Source organism: Macaca nemestrina, chromosome 1 (assembly GCF_043159975.1).
Source record: "Macaca nemestrina isolate mMacNem1 chromosome 1, mMacNem.hap1, whole genome shotgun sequence".
NCBI classification, from domain to species: Eukaryota; Metazoa; Chordata; class Mammalia; order Primates; family Cercopithecidae; genus Macaca; species Macaca nemestrina.
This window is the reverse complement of record NC_092125.1, coordinates 112,643,008-112,666,334: the sequence shown is the minus strand read 5'-3', so window position 1 is coordinate 112,666,334 and position 23,327 is coordinate 112,643,008. Positions and strand designations below refer to the sequence as shown.

The 23,327-nt window shown below is 46.1% G+C and overlaps 1 protein-coding gene across 1 annotated transcript in view; it reads right to left on the bottom strand.

The window, feature by feature from the left end:
* The window catches only part of LOC105479025 (NBPF member 15), a 48,282-nt gene that overhangs the window by 9,304 nt on the left and 15,651 nt on the right, over window positions 1–23,327 (bottom strand). The window contains 15 exon segments of the mRNA XM_071069979.1: window positions 6,325–7,224; window positions 7,227–7,276; window positions 7,937–7,988; window positions 8,703–8,875; window positions 9,569–9,620; window positions 10,330–10,502; window positions 11,134–11,185; window positions 12,222–12,356; window positions 12,359–12,384; window positions 15,580–15,631; window positions 16,957–16,980; window positions 16,983–17,161; window positions 17,624–17,696; window positions 18,740–18,954; window positions 19,780–19,882. Of these exon segments, the coding sequence (XP_070926080.1) occupies window positions 7,034–7,224; window positions 7,227–7,276; window positions 7,937–7,988; window positions 8,703–8,875; window positions 9,569–9,620; window positions 10,330–10,502; window positions 11,134–11,185; window positions 12,222–12,356; window positions 12,359–12,384; window positions 15,580–15,631; window positions 16,957–16,980; window positions 16,983–17,161; window positions 17,624–17,696; window positions 18,740–18,954; window positions 19,780–19,882 (1,550 nt within the window). The 3' untranslated portion in view covers window positions 6,325–7,033.

The following is a 23,327-nucleotide window of genomic DNA, read 5'->3' as shown; positions in this document are numbered from 1 at the left end:
GACCCACTGTTCACAGAACCCCCTCTGTACCCCTCCGGGCCCCAGGCCCCAGCCCCCCGGGCAGAGCTGCGAGAAGGAGCAGGCGGACGGGAGGCGGCTGGCACACACGGGCCCGCTGAAAGGGAAAGTAACTTTGAAGGGCCGGCGGGGAGGACGCGAGGACGCACTTCGCGGACTAACCCCCACCAGCCGCCTGACTCTATGGTGACCCTACCCCTTCGAGAAATAGGACCCCCAGATGACACAGGCATCCCCAGGCTTCAGTACTGGCCATTCTCCACCAGTGATCTGTATAACTGGAAGACTCAGAGTGCTCAGTTTTCAGACAACCCCAAAGATTTACTGGCATTACTGGATAGTGTCATGTTCACCCACCAGCCCACTTGGGATGATTGTCAGCAGCTCCTCCGAATCTTGTTCACCACAGAGGAGCGAGAGAGAATACAGGTAGAAGCTAGAAAGCTGGTCCCGGGGGATGACGGTCAACCAACTGCCAACCCTGACCTCATAAACGCGACCTTTCTTCTGACCAGGCCAACATGGGACTACAACACGGCAGAAGGTAGGGGATGGCTACACCTTTATCGCCAGACTCTAATGGCGGGTCTCTGGGCAGCTGCTCACAAGCCCACTAATTTGGCTAAAGTATACTCTATTCTGCAGGGAAAGACAGAGAGCCCAGCCACCTACTTAGAAAGATTAATGGAAGCTTTTAGACAGTACACCCCCATAGATCCAGAGGCTCCAGGAAGTCAGGCAGCTGTTGTAATGTCTTTCGTAAATCAGGCAGCCCCAGACATTAAAAGGAAACTCCAGAAATTAGAAGACTTGGAGGGAAAGTGGATTCAGGACCTCCTTCAGATAGCCCAGCGGGTTCACAATAACAGAGATACTCCAGAAGAAAGGCAATTTAAGGCCACTGAAAAAATGACCAAGGTCCTGGCAGCAGTAGTACAGAAAGAGCATCTACAGCCAGAGAACACCCAACCTAGGCGGCCCCCCCAGGTATGATAATCTGAGCAAAGACCAATGTGCCTACTGTAAGGAGGCTGGCCACTGGGTAAGAGACTGCCCCAAAAAGAAACAACGAGGACAGGGACCCCCTAGGTCTACACCCGTACTAGTCACTCAAGACGAAGACTAGGGAAGATGGGGTTCGGACCCCCTCCCCGAACCTAGGGTAACTTTGCAAGTGGAGGGGTCCCCAGTCCAGTTCTTGGTCGATACGGGAGCACAGCACTCCGTCCTAGTTAAAACTAATGGGAAATTATCCTCTAAGTCCTCGTGGGTACAAGGGGCCACAGGAGTTAAGAAATACCCATGGACAACACAAAGAACAGTAAACCTCGGAGCCAGGAATGTAACCCATTCTTTCCTGGTCATCCCTGAGAGCCCCTGTCCCCTATTAGGGAGAGACCTGCTAACTAAAATGGGAGCACAGATCCATTTCCTCCCTGAGGGGCCTGTCGTGACCAACTCCCAAAATCAGCCCGTGTCCGTCTTGACTATAACCCTAGAAGATGAATACCGGCTCCACCAGGAGCAAGCGGCCCCTGACCAGGACATAGCAACCTGGCTCCAACAATATCCAGAAGCTTGGGCGGAAACGGGGGGCTTGGGACTAGCAAAACACCGTCCTGCCTTGTTTGTCGAACTTAAGCCTGGGACGGACCCCGTGCGAGTACGCCAATATCCGATGCCCCTAGAGGCCAAGAAAGGGATTGCCCCACAAATCCACCGGCTCCTCGACCAAGGGGTCCTTCACCCATGTCACTCGCCCTGGAATACTCCATTGTTGCCGGTACGAAAACCTAATAGTGGAGAATACAGACCTGTACAAGACTTAAGAGAAATCAATAAGAGGGTTGTGGACATACACCCAACTGTGCCTAACCCATATACCCTCCTGAGTACCCTAAACCCTAAACATCAATGGTACACTGTTTTAGATTTAAAAGATGCTTTCTTCAGTTTGCCTTTAGCCCCTCAGAGCCAAAAGCTCTTCGCCTTAGAGTGGAATGACCCTGAGAGGGGCATAAGTGGCCAACTGACATGGACTAGGCTGCCACAGGGATTCAAAAACTCTCCTACCCTGTTCGATGAGGCCCTCCATGAAGACCTGGGTGAGTACCGACGTAAACACCCTGAAATAACTTTACTACAGTATGTTGATGACCTCCTGATTGCTGCTGAGACCCAAGAAGCTTGCATCCAAGGGACCAAGGGTCTCTTACAAGCTCTGGGGAATCTAGGCTACCGAGCCTCGGCAAAGAAAGCTCAAATCTGTAAGCCAGAAGTAACATATCTGGGGTACCTGCTAAAAGGAGGGCAGCGCTGGTTAACAGATGCCCAGAAGCAGACTGTTCTGCAGATCCCCAGGCCACAATCCACCCAACAAGTGAGGGAATTCCTGGGGTCGGCGGGATTTTGAAGACTATGGATACCTGGGTTTGCAGAACTGGCTAAACCCTTGTATCAGGCAACACGGGGGCAGCAGCCATTTAATTGGACAGACAAAGCCGAGTTGGCTTTTCAACAGATTAAAACCGCCCTACTCTCTGTGCCTGCACTGGGACTACCCGATGTTACCAAGCCCTTCCACTTATACGTGGACAAAAATAAGGGTGTCGCCAAGGCGGTAATAACTCAGAACTTAGGCCCCTGGCGGAGGCCAGTTGCCTACCTGTCAAAAAAGTTAGACCCAGTAGCTGCCGGGTGGCCCCCTTGTCTCCGAATGATTGTGGCCACAGCTCTAATGGTGCAAGATGCTGATAAACTTGTCATGGGTCAAGAATTGCGGGTCGTTACTCCACACGCCATCGAAGGTGTACTCAAACAGCCACCTAATCGATGGATGAGTAATGCCCGGCTCACCCACTACCAAGGACTACTACTAAATCCTCTCAGGATAACTTTCCTGCCCCCAACGACCTTAAACCCTGCCTCGCTGCTGCCCAACCCGGACCTGGACGCCCCCCTCCATGACTGCACCGAGATACTAGCTCAGGTGCACGGAGTTCGAGAAGACCTGCAGGACCGCCCACTCCCTGACACCGACCTCGTCTGGTTCACTGATGGGAGCAGCTTCATGCATCAAGGCCAGAGGTACGCTGGAGTGGCAGTGACTTCAGAGACTGAGGTAATCTGGGCAGAACCCCTGCCCCCGGGGACAACGGCCCAGAAGGCCGAACTGATAGCGCTCACCCAAGCTCTTACCTTAGGGGCAGGGAAGAAGCTGACAGTATATACAGACAGCCGATATGCTTTTGCAATGGCGCATATACATGGGGCCATTTACAGGAAGCGAGGGTTACTGACGGCTAAAGGAAAAGAGATAAAAAACAAGCAAGAGATCCTAGCCCTGTTAACAGCCCTATGGAGGCCAGAAAAGTTAGCCATTGTGCATTGCCCAGGGCATCAGAAACCAACCAGTCCAACTGCTCAAGGCAACTTTCTGGCAGACCAAACTGCAAGGAATGTGGCAAAGGCTCCCAGCCAACTCCTTGCACTCCAGCTCCCTGACCCAGGCCCCCGGGACTTGCCATATTTCCCTGAGTATTCAGAACAAGATCTCCAGTGGATTGACAAACTTCCCCTGAAACAGATCCAGAATGGGTGGTGGACTGATACTAATGACCAAACCATCCTACCAGAAAAATTAGGACAACAGGTGTTAGAACACATCCACCGAACCACCCACCTGGGTGCCCAGCGGATGACAGACCTGATCAGACGCTCCAAGCTCAAAATCAGACACATAGCTGAGACGGCCAGCAGCCTCGTGACAAGTTGCAACGTCTGCCAGCTTAACAACGCCTACCCCCAATCTCAGGCTGCAACAGGAACAAGGCTCAGGGGAACCAGGCCCGGTATCTACTGGGAAGTAGATTTTACTGAAATAAAGCCAGGGAAGTATGGGTACCGGTACTTACTTGTCTTTGTAGATACTTTTTCAGGGTGGACTGAAGCATTCCCAACCAAAAGAGAAACTGCTCAGGTCGTAGCAAAGAAAATTCTGGAAGATATCCTTCCCAGGTATGGCTTCCCCGTCCAGATAGGGTCAGATAATGGGCCCGCTTTCATCGCTAAGGTAAGTCAGGATTTGGCTTCCATCCTTGGGGCAAATTGGAAACTACATTGAGCTTACAGGCCCCAGAGTTCAGGACAGGTAGAGAGGATGAATCGGACCTTAAAAGAGACCTTAACTAAATTGACTATGGAGACTGGCACTAATTGGGTAGTCCTTCTCCCCTATGCTCTGTTCCAGGCCCATAATACCCCTTACAGACTAGGCCTTAACCCTTACAAAATCATGTATGGCAGACCCCCACCCCTGGTTCCCAGCCTAAAAGATGATCTGCTCAAGTCTGAAACAGAAAATGTCTCTGAACTCTTATTTTCCCTACAAGCCTTACAGAAAATTCATCAAGAAATCTGGCCCAAGCTGAAGGAGCTATATGAGACCAGTCCCCCACCGACACCCCATCCGTACCAGCCGGGAGACTGGGTCCTGGTTAAGCGACACCGACTAGAGACCCTAGAGCCCAGGTGGAAAGGACCACTCCAGGTACTCCTGACCACACCCACCACCCTGAAGGTAGAAGGCATCGCGTCATGGATCCACTACACCCACGTCAAGCCAGTGGACCCAACCTCCGACCTTCTGGGGCCAATCACGGCGGCGGCTGAAACACCGGACACGGGGACTGTGGACAGAGCTAAGAACAACCCCTTAAAACTCACCCTGCACCGACAGCATAGCTCACTGCAAACATGCAGTTAGGTAGTCTGACTCTAACGTTAGTCGCCCTAGTGGCCGCTGGGGAAAACATAAAACCAGCTCCTAATCCCTTTGTCTGGAGATTCTGGCTTTATGAAAACCAAACCCACCCTGGGCAACCTCATAGGCCCGGGAAATTAGTGGCCAGTGCAGATTGCCCCTCCTCAGGGTGCAATAGCCCAATTTTACTAAATTTTACCGACTTCCCAATAGCCAAACCAGTGGCACCAATGATATGCTTCGAGTATGATCAGACTAAATACCATTGTAAGCACTATTGGTGGCACCAAAAATGCCGGCTGCCCTTATAACTATTGTAACGTCCATAAATTCCAATGGTGGGGAGGGAAAGAACAGTTAGATCCCAGATGGTCTTTCCATCATAGACGAGATGAAGACCTTTCATATACATGGATAATTAGAGACCCCTGAAACTCCCACTGGACCACGCCTCAACACGGGGCTGTATACCACTCCTCCGCCTCCACGTGGCCTAGCAGTCACCTCTATCTGTGGCGGGGTCTAGTGCAGGTATGGCCCCTGGTCCATGGAAATATCCAGCGACAAGAAAACCACCTGACACAAGATTTACATCCTTTTTCCTGGTTAAAATTATTACAAGAAGGATTAGAACTTGCTAACCTTACAGGACTTCACAGCCTGTCTGGCTGCTTTCTGTGTGCCACTCTAGGGCGTCCACCGCTAACCGCTGTCCCCCTGCCATGGGGATCCTCTACCTCTGCCCAAGCTAACAACCACCGAAACCTCTCATATGCCCCTATCCCTAACGTGCCACTATACCTAAACCCCAGTCAAGAAAAGTTTCCCTACTGTTTCTCAGGAACTAATTCCAGCCTCTGCAGCATCACTGCAACGCCCCCTAATATCACCCTAAGGGTTCCGTCAGGCATATTCTTCTGGTGTAATGGAACATTATCTAAGAACCTATCTAGTCCCTCTGTTACCAACCTACTGTGTCTTCCTGTCACATTAGTCCCCCATTTGACTCTACTTACTGCCGGCGAGTTCCTAGGGTACACCGGTAACTGGACCAGTACTGCTATTCACCCAGTCCCTAGACCGAGACCTGCACGAGCCATATTTCTCCCCCTCATCGCAGGAATTTCCCTCACCGCATCCTTCATTGCGGCCGGACTGGCGGGGGGAGCCCTAGGTCACACCCTCATAGAAAGTAACAAGCTGTACCAACAATTTGCCGTTGCTATGGAGGAGTCAGCTGAGTCCCTTGCCTCCCTTCAGTGGCAGCTCACGTCCCTAGCACAGGTAACCTTGCAGAACCGGAGGGCCTTAGACCTACTCACTGCTGAAAAAGGGGGTACATGTATGTTTCTAAAGGAAGACTGTTGTTTCTACATAAATGAATCAGGGCTTGTAGAGGACCGGGTCCAACAGTTACGCAAGTTAAGCACAGAAGTAAGAACATGGCAGTTTGCTTCAGCTGCAGACCAATGGTGGAATTCATCTATGTTCTCTCTGTTAGCCCCCTTCCTTGGGCCCCTGCTGAGTCTACTATTTCTGCTTACCGTAGGACCTTGTGTTGTTAACAGAATTTTGCGGTTCATTAGAGAAAGGCTTGACACCGTACAACTCATGGTCCTCAGAGCCCAATACCAACCTGTAAACGATGAAACAGAATCAGACTTATAAGACCCAAGATTGGCTCTAGAGATACCTGAAAAGAAGGGGGGAATGAAAGGAATCAGGCACATTCCTCAGCCCCGGGCTCAAAACAAACAAGCCCAGTACAAACACATCCCATCCCACCACATATCTCTATATATCTCTCAAACTTCCTGAGCTCAGTACAAACACAAACCATCCCACCACATATCTCCATATATCTCTCAAACTTCCTGGGCCCAGTACAAACACCACCTGGAAAGTCTCCAATAAGGAGACAGCCGTTTGAAGTTTTACTGAAAGCGTGGGAACCAAAATAATTCCTTTGTTCCCCTGTAACTTTCAGGCTATAAAAAAGCAAGCACTCGCATTGTTTGGGGCCCTCTTGTATGCCGTGGAATGGAGGGACCAAGTTCGAACTTGCAGTAAAAGATCCTTGCCGCTTGGCTTTGACTCTGGACTCTGGTGGTCTTCTTTGGGGAACAAACAGTCTGGGCATAACAATCCATCCTATGTCTGGGCTTCCAAATGGAACTACAGTTTCATTCAAGCCTACACGTGCCTATAGGTCCTGCCTGCAGCAATGACATCTCTCAGCTTAGTAAGGGCTGCTTAGTGTGGGAATATGACTCCCATCTGGAAGACCGGGTGGAGCCTTATCACCATCAAAGTAAAAAACCTATTGTCCATGTCAAAGGTCAAGCCAATGTACTGTTCCTCAAATGAGTAAAAGGCACTTCTGTAGTGCTGGAATGAGTCAGGTAATTCAAAGTAAGTTGAAGAAGTCGAATAATATCTATCAGTGACTCCTGCGAGACTTCAGGCTCTTCCACTTCCATCAGCACGCCACTGAGCCTGGAAAAGGAGACAAAACTAAAGAAGCAGCCAGGGAAAATCAGACACCACAGAGCCCCAACTAGATTTCAGGGGTAACATAAGGAAGTGGTTAAAAAAGAAAAAGGATAGATCCATTAATGAGGTAAAAAATATATATATATATATTGCCTTTATGTTGGGATAGAACAGGGCCAGGTAGAAAACAATGAAAGAGAAAGAGAGAGAGAGAGAGAGAGAGAGAGAGAGAGAGAGAGGCAGAGACAGAGAGAGACAGAGAGAGAAAGAGAGAGAGAAAGTGAGATCAGTGAATTGGCCAGGTGACAGACACACTGATAAGGGAGAAGGACACTCTGAGTTGGTGCCCTCATGACACACAGCAAACAGTGATCATGAAAAGAGTGAGCTCAATAGTTTTCCATAAAATGTGCTCAAAATTCGATGCAGTCACCATGAGAGTACAGCTTTTGAGGTATGGTCAACCTGTGGTACGTTAGTAAATGATAAGGGGAGGAAGAAATGGAAACCTAAACGTCTACTGCAATGAAAACCAACAGCAATGTCAGTAGGAGGAATTCAGCCTTCGTTGAAAACATGAAATCAAACACACTCTGGTCTCCCTGGATCTGTCGTTTCCAGGTGTTTACACAGAACTAAGCATCCACAATTGCTGAAAGTTACCTGGGGCATGGTGGGTTTTGATCTTCTTCCCCTTCTTGGTACTTTTCAATTTCTGCAATAAATTCAGACATGGACAGACACATTAAGCTGATTCCCCTACACACATACAATCCACTGTCTAATCCTCACACAGGGACCTCAGGCGCCTCAGCATGAGAACACGACACTGTGAGAGACATATTTCCGGAGGCCTGAAGGCTGGTCATGATAGAGATTCCTTGGTTTTTGTCCCAGAAACTTCGTGGGTAAAATGTCCCTATTCTGGCAGATCGTTATCCCAATATCATTTGTCACAAGTTTGTGCAAATGGTTATGCCATATTTTTCTAATCAATCTAAAGCAAATGCCCTCCAATGATTTCTGGGAGAAAAACTGTAATATTTAGCCCTGTCTCATCAAATACTCAGATTGTTCAAGGTTGTGAGGATTTTAGACACTGAAATTACAGTGGAAAAGGAAATCGACAAACCCTTGAGTCAAATCATAGTTCTCTGAATTTGTCACATCTGCCCAGGTCCAATGTCTTGAGAGTAGAATCAGAGTGCCACAGGCATGGCCTGAGACTAGGAAGACAGCCATGCTCACTGACCCATCCCATGTCTGGGCTTCCAGGTAGAACTAGAGTTTCATTCAACCTACATGTGCCTACAGGTCCTCACTGCAGCAATGACATCTCTCAGCTCAGTAACTGTCATTTGGAACAGGAATATGATCTCTATATGGAAGACTCAGTGGATCCTCATCACCTTCATAGAAAGGTACTCACCATCCACAACAAGAGAAAAGCCAGTGTGTTATTCCTCCAGTGAGTAAAAGAAATTTCTGTAGGGCTGGCAGGAGTCAGGCAGTTCAAGATAACTGGAAGGAGTTGAATAACATCTATCCAGTGAGTTCTGCAAGACTTCAGGATCTACTAACTCCAGCAGCTCCCTGCTGAGCCTGGAAAAGTAGAAAAAGTAAAGAACAAGCCAGGGAAAATCAGACACAACAGAGCCTCAACTGGATTTCATGGGTAGCATAAGGAAGTGGTTAAAAAAGAAAAAGGATAGATTCATTAATGAGGTAACAAATTATTGCCTTCAATATGGGACACAACAGAGCCAAATGGAAAAGAATGAAAGAGACAGACAGACACACACACACACACACACAGAGAGAGAGAGAGAGACAGAGAGACAGAGAGAGACAGAGAGACAGAGAGAGAGAGAGAGAGAGAGAGAGAGAGAGAGAGAGACAGAAAAAATGAGCTCAGTGAATTGTCCAGGTGACACACTGATGAGGGAGTAACAGGACACTCTGAGTTAGTGCACTCAGGACACACAGCATACAGCGATCATGAAAAGACTGTGCTCAATAATTTTCCATAAAATGTGCTCAAGTTTCCATGCAGTCACCATGAGAATACAGCTTTTGAAGTATGGTCCACCTACAGTAGGTTCGTAAATGATAACAGGAGGAAGAAATGGATACCTAAATATCTACTGTCATGAAAACCAACAGCAATGTTAGTAGGAATAATTCAGGCTTGGTTGAAAAGATGTAATCCATATTGTCAGCCTGCTCTGTTTTCCCTGAACCAGGAGTCTCCAGGTGTCAACACAGAATTAGCTGTTCACAATTGCTCAAAGTTACCTGGGGTATGGTGGGCCTTCGTCTTCTTCCTCTTCTTGGTCCTTTTTAATTCCTGCAATAAATTCAGACAAGGACAAACAAAATAAGCCAATTTACCTACACCCATAACAGTCCACTGTCTAATCCCCACACGGGGACCTCAGGCTCCTCAGCATGAGAACAGGACAATGTGAGAGACATACTTCAGGAGGCCTGAAAGCCGGTCATGATAGAGGTTCTTTGGTTTGCATCGCTGAACCAAGGGTGCAATATCCCTATTCTGGTAGATCATTATCCCAAAATCATTTTTCCCAAGTTTGTGCACAGTTATGCCTTATTGTTCCCATAAATTCAAAGAAAATGTCCCAGATTATTTCTAGGAGGAAAACTGCAGTATTCAGCCCTGTCTCATCAAATGCCCAGCTCGTTCATGGATGCAAGAATTTTAGACACTGAAATTAGAATGAAGGAGGAAATCTACAAACCTTTGAGTCCAAATCACAGTTCTGTGAATTTTTTACATCTGCCTGGGTCCAATGTGCTGAGAATGGGCTCAGGTTGCCACAGGCATAGCTGGAGACTAGGAATAGAGCCACGCTCACTGGTTCATTTCATGTCTGGGCTTCCAACTGAAACTAGTTTCATTACAACCCATATGTGCCTATAGGTCCTGCCTGCGGCAATGACATCTCTCAGGTCAGTAAGGGCCACTTAGAACAGGAATATCACCCCTATCTGGAAGACCAGGTGGAGCCTTATCACCTTCATAGAAAGGTACTCACTGTCCACATCAAGAGCCAAGCAAAGGTGCTGTTCCTCCAATGAGTAAAATGCACTTCTATAGGGCTGACATGAGTCAGGCAGTTCAAGATAACCTGAAGGAGTCGAATAACATCTATCCAGTGAGTCCTGCAAGACTTCAGGCTCTTTCTCATCCAGCAGCTCCCTGCTGAGCCTGGAAAAGTAGGAAAAAGTAAAGAATAAGCCAGGGGGGAATCAGAAACCACACAGTGCCAGCTAGATTTCATGGGTAATATAAGGAAGTATTTGAAAAGAAAGAGGACAGATCCATGAATGAGGTAACAAACTATTGCCTTTATATTGGGATAGACCAGGGCCAGGTAAAAAAGGATGAAACAGAAAGACACACACACACACACAGAGAGAGAGAGAGAGAGAGAGAGAGAGAGAGAGAGAGAGAGAGCTCAGTGAATTGGCCAGGTGACACACTGATGAGGGAGTCAAGGACACTCTGTATTTGTGCCCTCAGGACACACAGTGAACAGTGATGATGAAAAGAGTGGGCTCAATAATTTTGCATAAAATGTGCTCGTTTCCTGGCAGTCACCATGAGAATACAGCTTTAGAGGTATGGTCAACCTTCACTAGGTTAGTAAATGATAAGGGTAGGAAGAAATGGAAACCTAAACATTTACTGTAATGAGAACCAAAAGCAATGTGAGTAGGTGTAATTCAGACTTGTCTGACAAGATGAAATCATTATTTTCAGCATGTTCTGTTATCCCTGAACTTGGCGTCTCCAGATGTCAACATCAGTTTAACTGTCCACAATTTCTCAGACTCACCTGGGACATGTTGCCTCTTCGTCCTCCTTTTACACTTGATCCCACCGATGCCCTGCAAATAATTCAGATGGGGCCTCTTACATTAAGCAGTTCTTCCTTGCACACAGAAACATTCCTCTGTCCAATCCTAACACAGGGACATCAGTCTTCTCAGTGTGAGAACAGGAGACTTTGAGAGAAATACAACAGAACGCCTGAGGTCAAGTCTTGAGAGAACTAACTTGGTTCCTTTCATGAGCCTTGGGCAAAATTCCCCTGTTTGGAACGTTATCTTCCAATGTGCTCTGTCCTAGGTGTGTGTACAAATGAGCAATGTCTTTCCCAGTAGATTTTAGGCAAATAGTTCTAAGACCTCGTAGTAGAAATACTACAATATTCAGGCTTCTCTCATCAAATACCCAGGATTTGATACTTTACGAGATTGTGGACACTGAGATTTTATGAAGGAGTGCAATGTACCAGCTCTTGAGTCAAAATAAGACTTGGTTCTACACAGAATCATCAGCTATTATGGTTTTGCGGGTGAAAAGTCAGTCATTTATCTAGAAAACATACCAGCAAGAAGATGGACAGATGAGCTAAAACAAGCCAACTTAGAAGACACAGAAAATGGGGATAAATTCAGTGAAACCTGGGTCACATCTTCCACTGAGAGGTAGACAAGGGTGACACTGGCCTTGGGCAGGTAAAGAACCACACAGACATGCTTTGGGAACAAAACTCATAAGGAACTTAGTAGCTGGCAAGAGACATTTAATTCAGATGAGCTGATCTGACAGACAACTCCTGGGCATGTGCTGCAGAGCTTGGTGTGAGTTCGCCACACCTGCCTTGAGTTCAATGTCTTGACAGTCGGTCAAGGGTGGCAAGGGCATGGCCTGAGACTAGGAAGAGAGCAAAGCTCACTGACCCACCCCATGCCTGTGCTTCAGACTCAACTCCAGAGTGATTGAAATCTACATTGATATATAGGTTCGGGCCACAGTGATGGCAACTCTCAGCTCAGCCAGGGGCACAAGACCCAAAGATTATGGGGTCTACCTGGGACATGAACTGGAGCTTTATCACCTTCACAATGGAGTACTCACTGCCTATGTCAAGAGCCAAGCCGACCTGCTGTTCCTCTAATGAGGGAAAGGTGCTCTTGTAAGACTGGTACGAGGCAGACATATCAGGAGGAATTGAGAGAGTCGAATAACCTTCATCCCAAGACTCCTGGGGGCTTCCTCCTCTTCAGACTCCTGCAGATTCCTGATGAGCCAGGCAGGACAGAGATGACAGAAGATTAAACCAACACAGATTAGACAACAAAACCCCCCAGATGATCTGATGGGAGACAGAATGGAGGGTCACAGAAACCAAAGGCATTTTTCCTTCAAGAGAAATAAAACTATCCTTCTAAATGCAGGGTGGAGGGTGACTGCTTTGGGGACCGAACAAAAATGGGCAGCACATGCTCAATATATTTGCCACAGATGAGCCAACGCAAGGCACCCAGACTCTCCCTGTAAACTACCATCATGACTTGCAGCACAGAGAACTAACACAGGGCTTCAACTACTTTGCATAAATTGGGTTGAATTTTGCATGCGACATTCAAGTGAACAGAGCTCTTGAGGCAGTGCAGACACACAGCTTGTGTATTAAGGGCCCCATTTTTCCAATATTTTGATATAATATGTTTATTTTTCCAATTTCTTTTCTTGCACAAATACTAGCAAACATACTAACAACAAATAGGCAGAAAGCATATATACATCTCTCTCTGGATTTAAACACATGGGAGAGAACAGGCAACACCAAGAAATCCCTGTTTGAGGGTCTGGAGTGGACTTCCAGCAAACTCCAACAGACCTGCAGCTGAGGGACCCAACTGTTAGAAGGAAAACTAACAAACAGAAAGGGAAAGCATCCACATCCACAAAAAGGACATCCACACCAAAACCCCATCTGTAGGTTACCATCATCAAAGACCAAAGGTAGATAAAAGCACAAAGATGGGGAGAAACCAGAGCAGAAAAGCTGAAAATTCTAAAAACCAGAGCGCCCCTTCTCCTCCAAAGGATCACAGCTCCTCGCCAGCAACGGAACAAAGCAGGATGGAGAATGACTTTGACGAGTTGACAAAAGTAGGCTTCAGAAAGTCAGTAATAACAAACTTCTCTGAGCTAAAGGAGGATGTGTGAATCCATTGCAAGGAAGCTAAAAACCTTGAAAAAAGAATAGACGAATGGCTAACTAGGGTAAACAGTGTAGAGAAGACCTTAAATGACCTGATGGAGCTGAAAACCATGGCACAAGAACTACCTGACGCATGCACAAGCTTCAGTAGCCAATTCTATCAAGTGGAAGAAAGGGTATCAGTGATTGAAGATCAAATTAAGGAAATGAAGCAAGAAGAGAAGGTTAGAGAAAAAAGAGTAAAAAGAAATGAACAAAGCCTCCAACAAATATGGGACTATGTGAAAAGACCAAATCTACATTTGGTTGGTATACCTGAAAGTGACAGGGAGAATGGAACCAAGCTGGAAAACACTCTACAGGATATTATCCAGGAGAACTTCCCCAACCTAGCAAGGCAGGCCAACATTCAAATTCAGGAAATAAAGAGAACACCACAAAGATACTCCTCGAGAAGAGCAACCTCAAGATACATAATTGTCAGATTCACCAAGGTTGAAATGAAGGAAAAACTGCTAAGGGCAGCCAGAGAGTAAGGTCCGGTTACCCACAAAGGGAAGCCTATCAGACTAACAGTGGATCTCTCAGCAGAAACCCTACAAGCCAGAAAAGAGTGGAGACCAATATTCAACATTCTTAAAGAAAAGAATTTTCAACCCAGAATTTCATATCCAGCCAAACGAAGCTTCATAAGTGGAGGAGAAATAAAATCCTTTACAGACAAGCAAATGCTCAGAGATTTTGCCACCATCAGGCCTGCCTTACAAGAGCTCCTGAAGGAAGCACTAAACATGGAAAGGAACAACCAGTACCAGCCACTGCAAAAACATGCCAAACTGTAAAGAACATCAATGCTAGGAAGAAAGTGTATCAACTAATGGGCAGAATAACCAGCTAACATCATAATGACAGGATCAAATTCACACATTAACAATATTAACCTGAAATGTAAATGGACCAAATGCCCCAATTAAAAAACACAGACTGGCAAACTGGATAAAGGGTCAAGACCCATCAGTGTACTGTATTCAGGAGACCCATCTCATATGCAGAGACACACATAGGCTCAAAATAAAGGGATGGAGGAAGATCTAACAAGCAAATGGAAAACAAAACAAAAAAAAAAGCAGGGGTTCATATCCTAGTCTCCAATAAGACAGACTTTAAACCAACAAAGATCAAAAGAGACAAAGAAGGCCATTACATAATGGTAAAGGGATCAATTCAACAAGAAGAGCTAACTATCCTAAACATATATGCACCCAATACAGGAGCACCCAGATTCATAAAGCAAGTCCTGAGAGACCTAAAAAGAGATGTAGACTCCCACACAATAATAACGGGAGACTTTAACACCCCACTGTCAACATTAGACAGATCAACGAGACAGAAACTTAATAAGGATATCCAGGACTTGAACTCATTTCTGCACCAAGCAGACCTAATAGATATCTATAGAACTCTCCACCCCAAATCAACAGAATATACATTCTTCTCAGCACCACATCACACTTATTCCAAAATTGACCACATATTTGGAAGTAAAGCACTCCTCAGCAAATGTAAAAGAACAGAAATCACAACAAACTGTTTCTTACACCACAGTGCAATCAAATTAGAACTCAGGATTAAGAAACTCACTCAAAACTGTACAACTACATGGAAACTGAACAACCTGCTCCTGAATGACTACTGGGTACATAACGAAATGAAGGCAGAAATAAAGATGTTCTTTAGAACCAATGAGAACAAAGACACAACATACCAGAATCTCTGGGACACATTTAAAGCAGTGTGTAGAGGGAAATTTATAGCACTAAATGCCCACAAGAGAAAGCAGGAAAGATCTAAAATTGACACCCTAACATCACAATGAAAAGAACTAGAGAAGCAAGAGGAAACAAATTCAAAAGCTAGCAGAAGACAAGAAATAACTAAGCTCACAGCAGAACTAAAGGAGATAGAGACCCAAAAAACCCTTCAAAAAATCAGTGAATCCAGTAGATGATTTTTTTGAAAAGATCAACAAGAAATCCCTGTTTGTCTCATTCATCAGGCTGATCTGATTGCAAGTGCCTATATTGAAAGGACTATGAAATTAAAACAAATACAAGTGCCACAAATAACACACAACATTGTTAATAAGGACCATTTGTAGCTGGGTGAAGGGAAGAAATAGTTCTATTCATCACCTCCCCTTTTTCCCTCAATCTACAATCTCCAGGTGTCACTACTGAAGTAACAGCCCACAATTCACAGCATTACCTGGAAGACACTGGCCCTTTTTCTTCCTCTTCCTCATCATCACTTTCACTTTCTGTAAATAAATTCAGAGAAGCAGGTCACATTAAGCAATTCACACTTCACATATGACCAAATCACTGTCCAGTCATAGCACAAGGACATAACTATTCTCAGTGCAAGAATATGGATTCTGACAGGAATATTCTAGGATGCCCTAGATAAAGTCTGGTGAGAAGTAGATGACCCTGCTTTCCAGACCCACAGGCCAAAATCTCCCTCTACATGTAGACCATAATGCCATAATTCCCTGCCTGAGTCAAAGTTAAACAAAATTTTTCCCAAAAAACTCTCCAGAAATTGGTCAATTTTCTAGGAGTGTCGCCGCAATACTGACTTATATTACCAGGTAACATGGACATTAAATGTTTAGAGGCATCTATACATGAAACTCGACTGATAGATAAATTTGAACAATTCTTGCTTTGAAAGGAATCTGTGATTTGGAAGGCCAAGACAGGTGAATCATTTGAGGTCATAAGTTCAAGACCAGCCTGGCCAATATGGGGAAACCCCGTCTCTACTAAAAATACAAAAATTAGCCAGATGTGGTGATGTGCACCTGTGATCCCATTTACTCAGGAGACTGAGACAGGAGAATCACTTGAATCTCGGAGGCAGAGGTTGCACCAAGCCAAGATGGTCCCACTGCCCTCCAGCCTGGGTGACAGAGCAAGACTCCACTGCAAAACAATATGTGTGTGTGTGTGTGTGTATACATATATATGTGTGTGTGTGTGTGTGTGTGTGTGTGTATGATGCTACAAAGAAACATTAGATCAGCCATTGCCTTGATGGGGTGGAGAAACGGGGTCCAGCCTTGCTTTATGGAAATACATCAGCAAAGTAAAGAAGAAAATTTTCCATCCTGATTTCAGGGTGACTGTGCCGCTAAGCAAGCTGACTAAAAGGAGATCAAGATTAAAGCTGAGAGCAGTGAAGCCTAGGGAACAATATTTCCAGATACAAAGGCAAGGCTGCCAGCTTCCTTAAAAAGGCATAGAAACTCCATGAACATTATTCAGGGACCAGTGACTTAATCAAAGATGACAAGAGATACTGAATCGAAGCTAGGAGGCCCGACAGATATTTCCTGTGCACCTCCTGCACTAGGTGACTATGAGATTGTCAAACTGGCATGGGGTCCAGAAAGTTCATACTGGGAACTGGCAGACAAAGGCATGACATGAGCTGAGAAGGACAAAAAAACTCCCTGATATCTTTTTAGAATCCCATCGCAGTTTTTTTATTCAAACCAATTTGTGTGTATAGAGCCTGTCTTCAGAGTTTATCTTCCTCAGCCTAGACAGAGGTAGGAGACACAAGGAAAACAGAGGCTACCTGGGATAATATGTACAGCATCCTCCACTCATCATGAAAGGATGAGTCAATGAGAGTTGAGTCGACTTCATCTTCCACAAATGTGATCTTGGTATTCCTGTGTGGCTGGTTCGAGTCATAAGGGCCGTGGCTATTTGAATAAGTGACGGCACATTCCTCCAGTGAGTCCTCAGGGACTTCCCTTTCTTCAGCCTTCTGCACCTCCCTGATGAGGCAGGTGGGATAGAGAAGAAAGAAGATTAAACACAGAGGGATTGGACCCCAGGGAATCCTAGCTGGTTTTGACAGGAGGCATTAAGAGAGAGGCCCCAGAAAGCAAACAGGAGGTTCCCTTTAAGAAGTGACAGACAATCCTCTTCTCTCTGCAACAGAGCATGGCTGCCATGGGAGCCAGAGAGGAAGAGAGCAACTGGTGTTCACTGCACTGGAAAGATAGGAGCTGAGGAGGATGAAGATTCAGCTATCCCTGTACAGTACAGACATGACACTCGGCACACACAGAGAACCACAACAGCTGCCACACCCTGTGTCTAAGCTGGGTTGAATTTCACACTCTGGCCAAGGGAATGCAGGCTTTGGGCCCATCGTAGATGCCAGAGAGGGTGCGCCTCCTAGACCCTTTTCATATGTTACCACCCACTACTTGCTCCTGAGTATTCAGTGTTACCTGGGGGCACACGAATCCTGTACTTTCTCAGCCTCCTCAACTTGAACATCTGCATCCTCACCTTGGCCATTTTCTGTAAATACAGAAGTGTTCGTTCAGGTATTTCCCACTTCACACTCTGCAAGCACAGTCAGCCCAATGAGCACAGAGACATGAACATCTATGATGGGTCACCGTTCAACTGAAAGCTCTCATGTTTTATCTTTAACAAAATGCCCTGGCGTCGTTTCCTGATCCATCAGGCAATGCATTTCTGATCTGGAGGGCCACCATCAAGATATGGCCAAATATTGAAAAGACCTTTTGGTCCCCATATCACTGGAGGCTTGTGCAGCCTCTCTCCAGCCTTTGGCAGCTGTCTCCCCCATCCTGCCACAGATCTGATTCCCAGGCACAGGCTTGGTGTCCTGTCACAGTTCGCATTTCCAACCTAATTCTTTCTTTTAGGAGAAGACAAACTTGTCCCACAGTCCTCTATACATCAGGAGACTGCACAGGCCCTCCACGTGGCTTCTGCTGTGTTATTCAGGGACATTCTCTCCGTGGGGAGTGCTCCAGTCTGAAGCCCTTCCTACCACCAAATGCCCCCACATCAAGTGCCTTCTCCAACACCACACGGCGAGGGGCTTCATCTCATTCTGAAAAACAGTCGTAAGTGTTCCCACATTTGGATGCTTCAGACCCTTGCAAGGGACAATTTGGCTGCCTTTGCAGATGGAGAGAGAGAAACTCAGGAAGGATAAATCACTCCCTCACTGACAGTTACTAAGAACATTGCCAAAGAGACAGCCTGGGAACCTTCATTCTTAGTCCAGAGTTCTTTTCACTATAACAAGCGTCCTCCTGTCACAGCCTCCTTCCTGTCCTTTAAAACTAGAGAGATGCTTGCTCCAAAGACCACCTTCCATCAAGGAAGGAGGGATATTTGCAATACTGTGACCTCCAACCCCATGGGTTTCCCATCTCTGTTCTTACCCAGGAAGTCCTGGTCATGTCATGGCCACATATGTTTAGTGAAAAAACCCCACCGATACAACCGTCATTGTGAAAGTGTGGAGGTCTGGAGTCTCTCATAAGCCTGGGGTTTTGGGTCATGAGGGCCAATGGCCACCTTACCTGGGCTGAGCTTTTGGACAAGGTGCTGTGCCAGCCTACACTCCTCAGCCAGCTGTTCTCGGAGGTCCCGCCGCTGGGACTTGTCCGGCTCATCCGGAGTGAGGAGGGCCTGGAGATGCTGAGTCAATGAGCGGGAGGCATCTCTCCCTTCCCGTAACTTCTCCCTTAACTGGGTCAGCTCTCGTGCCTGAGAGTGAACCAGGACTTTATATTGCCTAAGGTGAGAGGGTAGAGAACATTTAACAGTGGAAAGGGATGAGCGATCAGTTCTAATATTGCAACAGAGATTTCTGAGACAATGTCCTCAAGGAGACCTCCAAGCAGAAGGTCAGCACATGTTTAAAGGAATGTCTGTGGCGAAGAGAAAGAATAGAAAATGGTTTACAGGCTTCCTCTGTATCAGAGAGGACTCCTGTAAGATCCTTGATGATGTTCCATTCATCTTTCTCTTCTGTAAACAAAAGTAGGTGTCTTCCTAATTCATTTCAAAAAGACATCCTTTCAGTTCCTCACTCTGGCCACGGACATTTCCATGTGAAAATACGCATAGTGCATCTTGCGGCGATAGATACAAAGCCATGTACAGAAATGAGGCTGGGTGCAGATGGGGCGAATTGAAAAGAGGAAAGAAGAAAAGAATGACAGGGCCGAGAAGGCAACATTGATTGAGTGAAAGAATGAGATGGCACAGCCACTCAGGAGGTGATTCTGACTAAGGGTAAGTGGGGTGGTGATGACACACCATTTTGAGTATACTGAATGCTGTTGGGTGGTTCCCACTCCTTTGGTTAATTTTGTGTTATGTAAATTTCACCTCAACAATTACTTGTTTGAAAAAGAGAAAACAAAGCTCTGAGAAACAACTGCAACCCATAACTTATCCTTGTTCTCTGTTTGATAAATATTTGTGTGTCGTGAGCCTGCCATGGCAATTCGTTCCCTTCCCTGACCCAGCTTAGCTCTTACTTCTCCCGCCGAGCTGCTGTACATCAGAGATTTACACACCTGCCCACCTGCCTGCCCCCACGGGGCCCCCTCACCTGAGCTCCTCAGCTTGCTTGAGCTGCTCTGCGAGCTTCTCCCCCTTGAACTGCAGCTCATCCCTCAGCATAGATTTTATGAGTTCTTTGCACTCTTCATACTCTGAGAAAAGACAGACATGCCTGCCTCAGTGGAAGGCTGGACATGCTGCTGTGGTCACTGCCTACAGGGCAGGAGGCAGGTCCATCCAAAGGACAAAACCGTCCCCGCTACCAGGCTCTAGGCAGGGATTTCCACATCTTTACTCTTCAGTCTCCCGACTTTCTGGCGTCGAATCCTCCAAAATTTAGAGATGAAGAAAGAGAAACTCAAGGGCACATCAAGGAAGTTGACAAGATGATTCAACCACAACGAAGTGGAGTCAGAACTCACAGCCCCTGAGGTCCAAGTCTGAATGTGGGGCCGCTTTCCCAAGCCTTCAGCCTCTCCTCTAAAACACTGCACTGGGCCATGAAGCAGTGATTTCTTGTAAGTCGGGAAGGCCCCTAGGACTATGGGACTGACGGTTTCCCTTTTACTGGGAATTCCCAGGACAAGTATGTCAAAGATTTTTAAATCTTTGATTTTTAAATCACATCTTCAGATAATATTTTAAGAATCATATCTGAAACATAAAGTATGAGACATAAGACCATAAGGCCATGAAGGAAATATGCCCAAATACTAATAAAGTTTGTGTTAATTTAGAAACAGTAGAATGAAGAACTAATAGATAGTGTTTACTCTGTGCCAATAAACGTTCTAGGAGATTGACAAGAAATAGCTCATGTAATTCACTGCAGCAATTTACAGAGGTAGGTATTATTGTAGTACCCTATGAACAGATGAGGAAACTGAGGTACAGACAAGACAAGCAACTTGGATGGAGTCCAGGATAGAGGCCCAGGGTCCCTGCTCTGCCCACTGCACTACTACTTCCACACATTGCCGGGTGCGATCTTTCTTCCTCTTTAGGAACAAGAGCCTGTGCCCCAGGAAGCAGGACTTCCTCTCACCAGGGTACCCTCTGCTTTTTTATTTATTTATTTGTTTTTTGACGAATCTTCCCATCACCCAGGGCTGGAGTGCAATGGCGTGATCTTGGCTCACTGCAAACTCTGCCTCCTGGGTTCAAAAGATTCTCCTACCACAGACCCCGGAGTAGCTGGGATTACAGGCACCTGCCACAACGCCCAGCTAATTTTTGTATTTTTAGTGGAGATGCGGTTTCTCCATGTTGCCCAGGCTAGTCTCAAACTCCTGACCTCGTGATCTGCCCGCCTCAGCCTCTCAAAATGCTGGGATTACAGGAGTGAGCCACTGTGCACAGCCCCTACTCCCTGCTCTTGATGCTGTCACTTACAGATACCACAGGTTCTATTAGGAGCAGACACCTCTTGAAGTTCCTCAGAGCGGGTACTGGGTACTATCACCAACTTTCCCTCAGGGTCCCTAGAACAGAGCTTTGCCCACTGGGCCTCAACAGAAGCTTGAACTGAATAAAAGTTCACTAGTCCCAGACATTTAGAACAACAGACCAGATGTTACTTGTCTGCAGGATCTTATATGGTACAGACAGGATTCTTGAAAACATGATTGAGCCTCTTGGAGAAAACAGGTCGTTCTGTGCCTGTGTCAGAAAATTAACAACTGGGATTTGAACTCCAGTCCCACCCCCACCTGACTGCAAACAGGAAAGTTACTAAATACTTTGGTACCTCTGTCTTCCAACTTTAACAAAATGTTAAAATACCCATTTCTGTTTTCTTACAAGTACAGGAAGGAAGAAATTATTTTTGATGGAGAGAGCATTTAGTTCCTCAAAGAGAAGATAGATATCATTCATCACTTTCATGATGGTGAGCCTAGAGATTATACTGTATTTGTTCTGCCAGTTGACCAGGAAGCAGGCCACTTGAGTTACAATAAATTTCTCTTTTATGTTTCTGAACTGTTGTTTCTTCTCTGCCAGCTGGGGGCACAATTTCTCGTTGATTTCTAGAATGTTCATCTCTGCCTTCTCACTGGACTAAGGGCTGGCAGACACCACCATGCTGACGTTTGTGGCAGAAGAGGTGGAGCCAGGGACTGGGGAGAAGAAACGCCAACACGTGATGGGTTAAAAATTGGTGAAATCAAATAGGTTTAGTCAGGACTGAGGGATGTCAGTAACTGAAATTCTTAACCTACTGTTGAGAGAAATGTGATCACTCCCCACAACACTTTAGGATCCTTAAACACAAAAATAAGGTTCAAGGTGCCTGAGCTCAGAGCTGCAGGCACTGCCAGTGGCTCAGAGTCTGACAAGAGTGAGGAAGACTGTCACCAGCGTGCCAGGTAACTGTCTGCAGTTGCAATAACAGAATTAGAAGGTGGGGGTGTCATGGAATCTTAGGAGCCCTGCATTCCAATTGCCCAGGCTTTGCTGAAACACAGGCACCCTGGTCTCACCTGAGGTCACCACCAATGGGAATCATTCCTTCAGCATTCACTCTCAGTATTTGTGTACCCTTGTGACAATGGCACAGACCCATCTCTTTCCCAATACATCTAAGCACATTCCTCACTGTTTAGCTCTTGTCTGTACAAAATCATCAAGACAGAAACAGTTTCCCAACAGGTTATATTTTCTTAATGGTAGTCATGAAGTCACCCCACCTGCTCTAAGTTAAAGCAGAGGTTAAGGCTTTTACACAGGTGTAAGATATCAAACTTTTAGCCTGCCCTGAAATCCTCTGGGTCTTCTGCAGTTTTTTCTGTATCCACTAGAAAGTGAATGAATAATTCATTTTTAAAAAATGTTTTCTTTCCTTTCTCAGTATTCTTCTTGCTGCATCCCATTGTTATGTTGATTTCTTTTTCTCAGTGGGGCACCATCTTGGGTTTTCATTACACTCTAGACCAGTTTGGCATCCCTACGTCCAAAGCTCTTCTTCTATGTGGGTTGATTTGGTTTTTAATGTCACTGAGCACCACATTTTATATTTGTCACTTATGGATGTCATTCTAGTGCCACAAGACCTCTTTTCAAGGTATCAAGTGATCACAATAATTTATATAGAGATCTCCTGAAAACACGTGTGACCATCTATCTTGGGAATTTTTGTAAACCTGAGGCTATTTTGTTTTCCCATATACTGAAAAGAATAGGGCCACGAGCAGTTCTTGTGGAATATGGTTTGATGTATATTTTGTTGAGTTGGACTAACACCACCATTGATTTTTGGTTGCATTCCACTAACAGAACATGGCAAGATCAAGGCTCTGGTTAGGGTTGGTTGGTGATCCTCAGTGTTGCTGTGCAATAGAAGGTGAGTTTGAGGTGAGAGGAACGAGTAGGAAAGAGTGACCCCCTGAACCACCTCCTCACTTTCTCAGCTTTCATTCCCACCTAGGTTTTGTGAGCCTGGAACTTGGGAGACTGTACTGTAGCCCGGGTCTCCTAAGATTGGCTGGTGGACTTGCCTGAGTTGAGGGTGCAGTGGGTGTGACCCTGGGCTGCCCAGCATTCATGTGGAAGTGAAGGAAGGAGGACTGGATCAATCCCATTTGAAAGCATCCGTCTCTG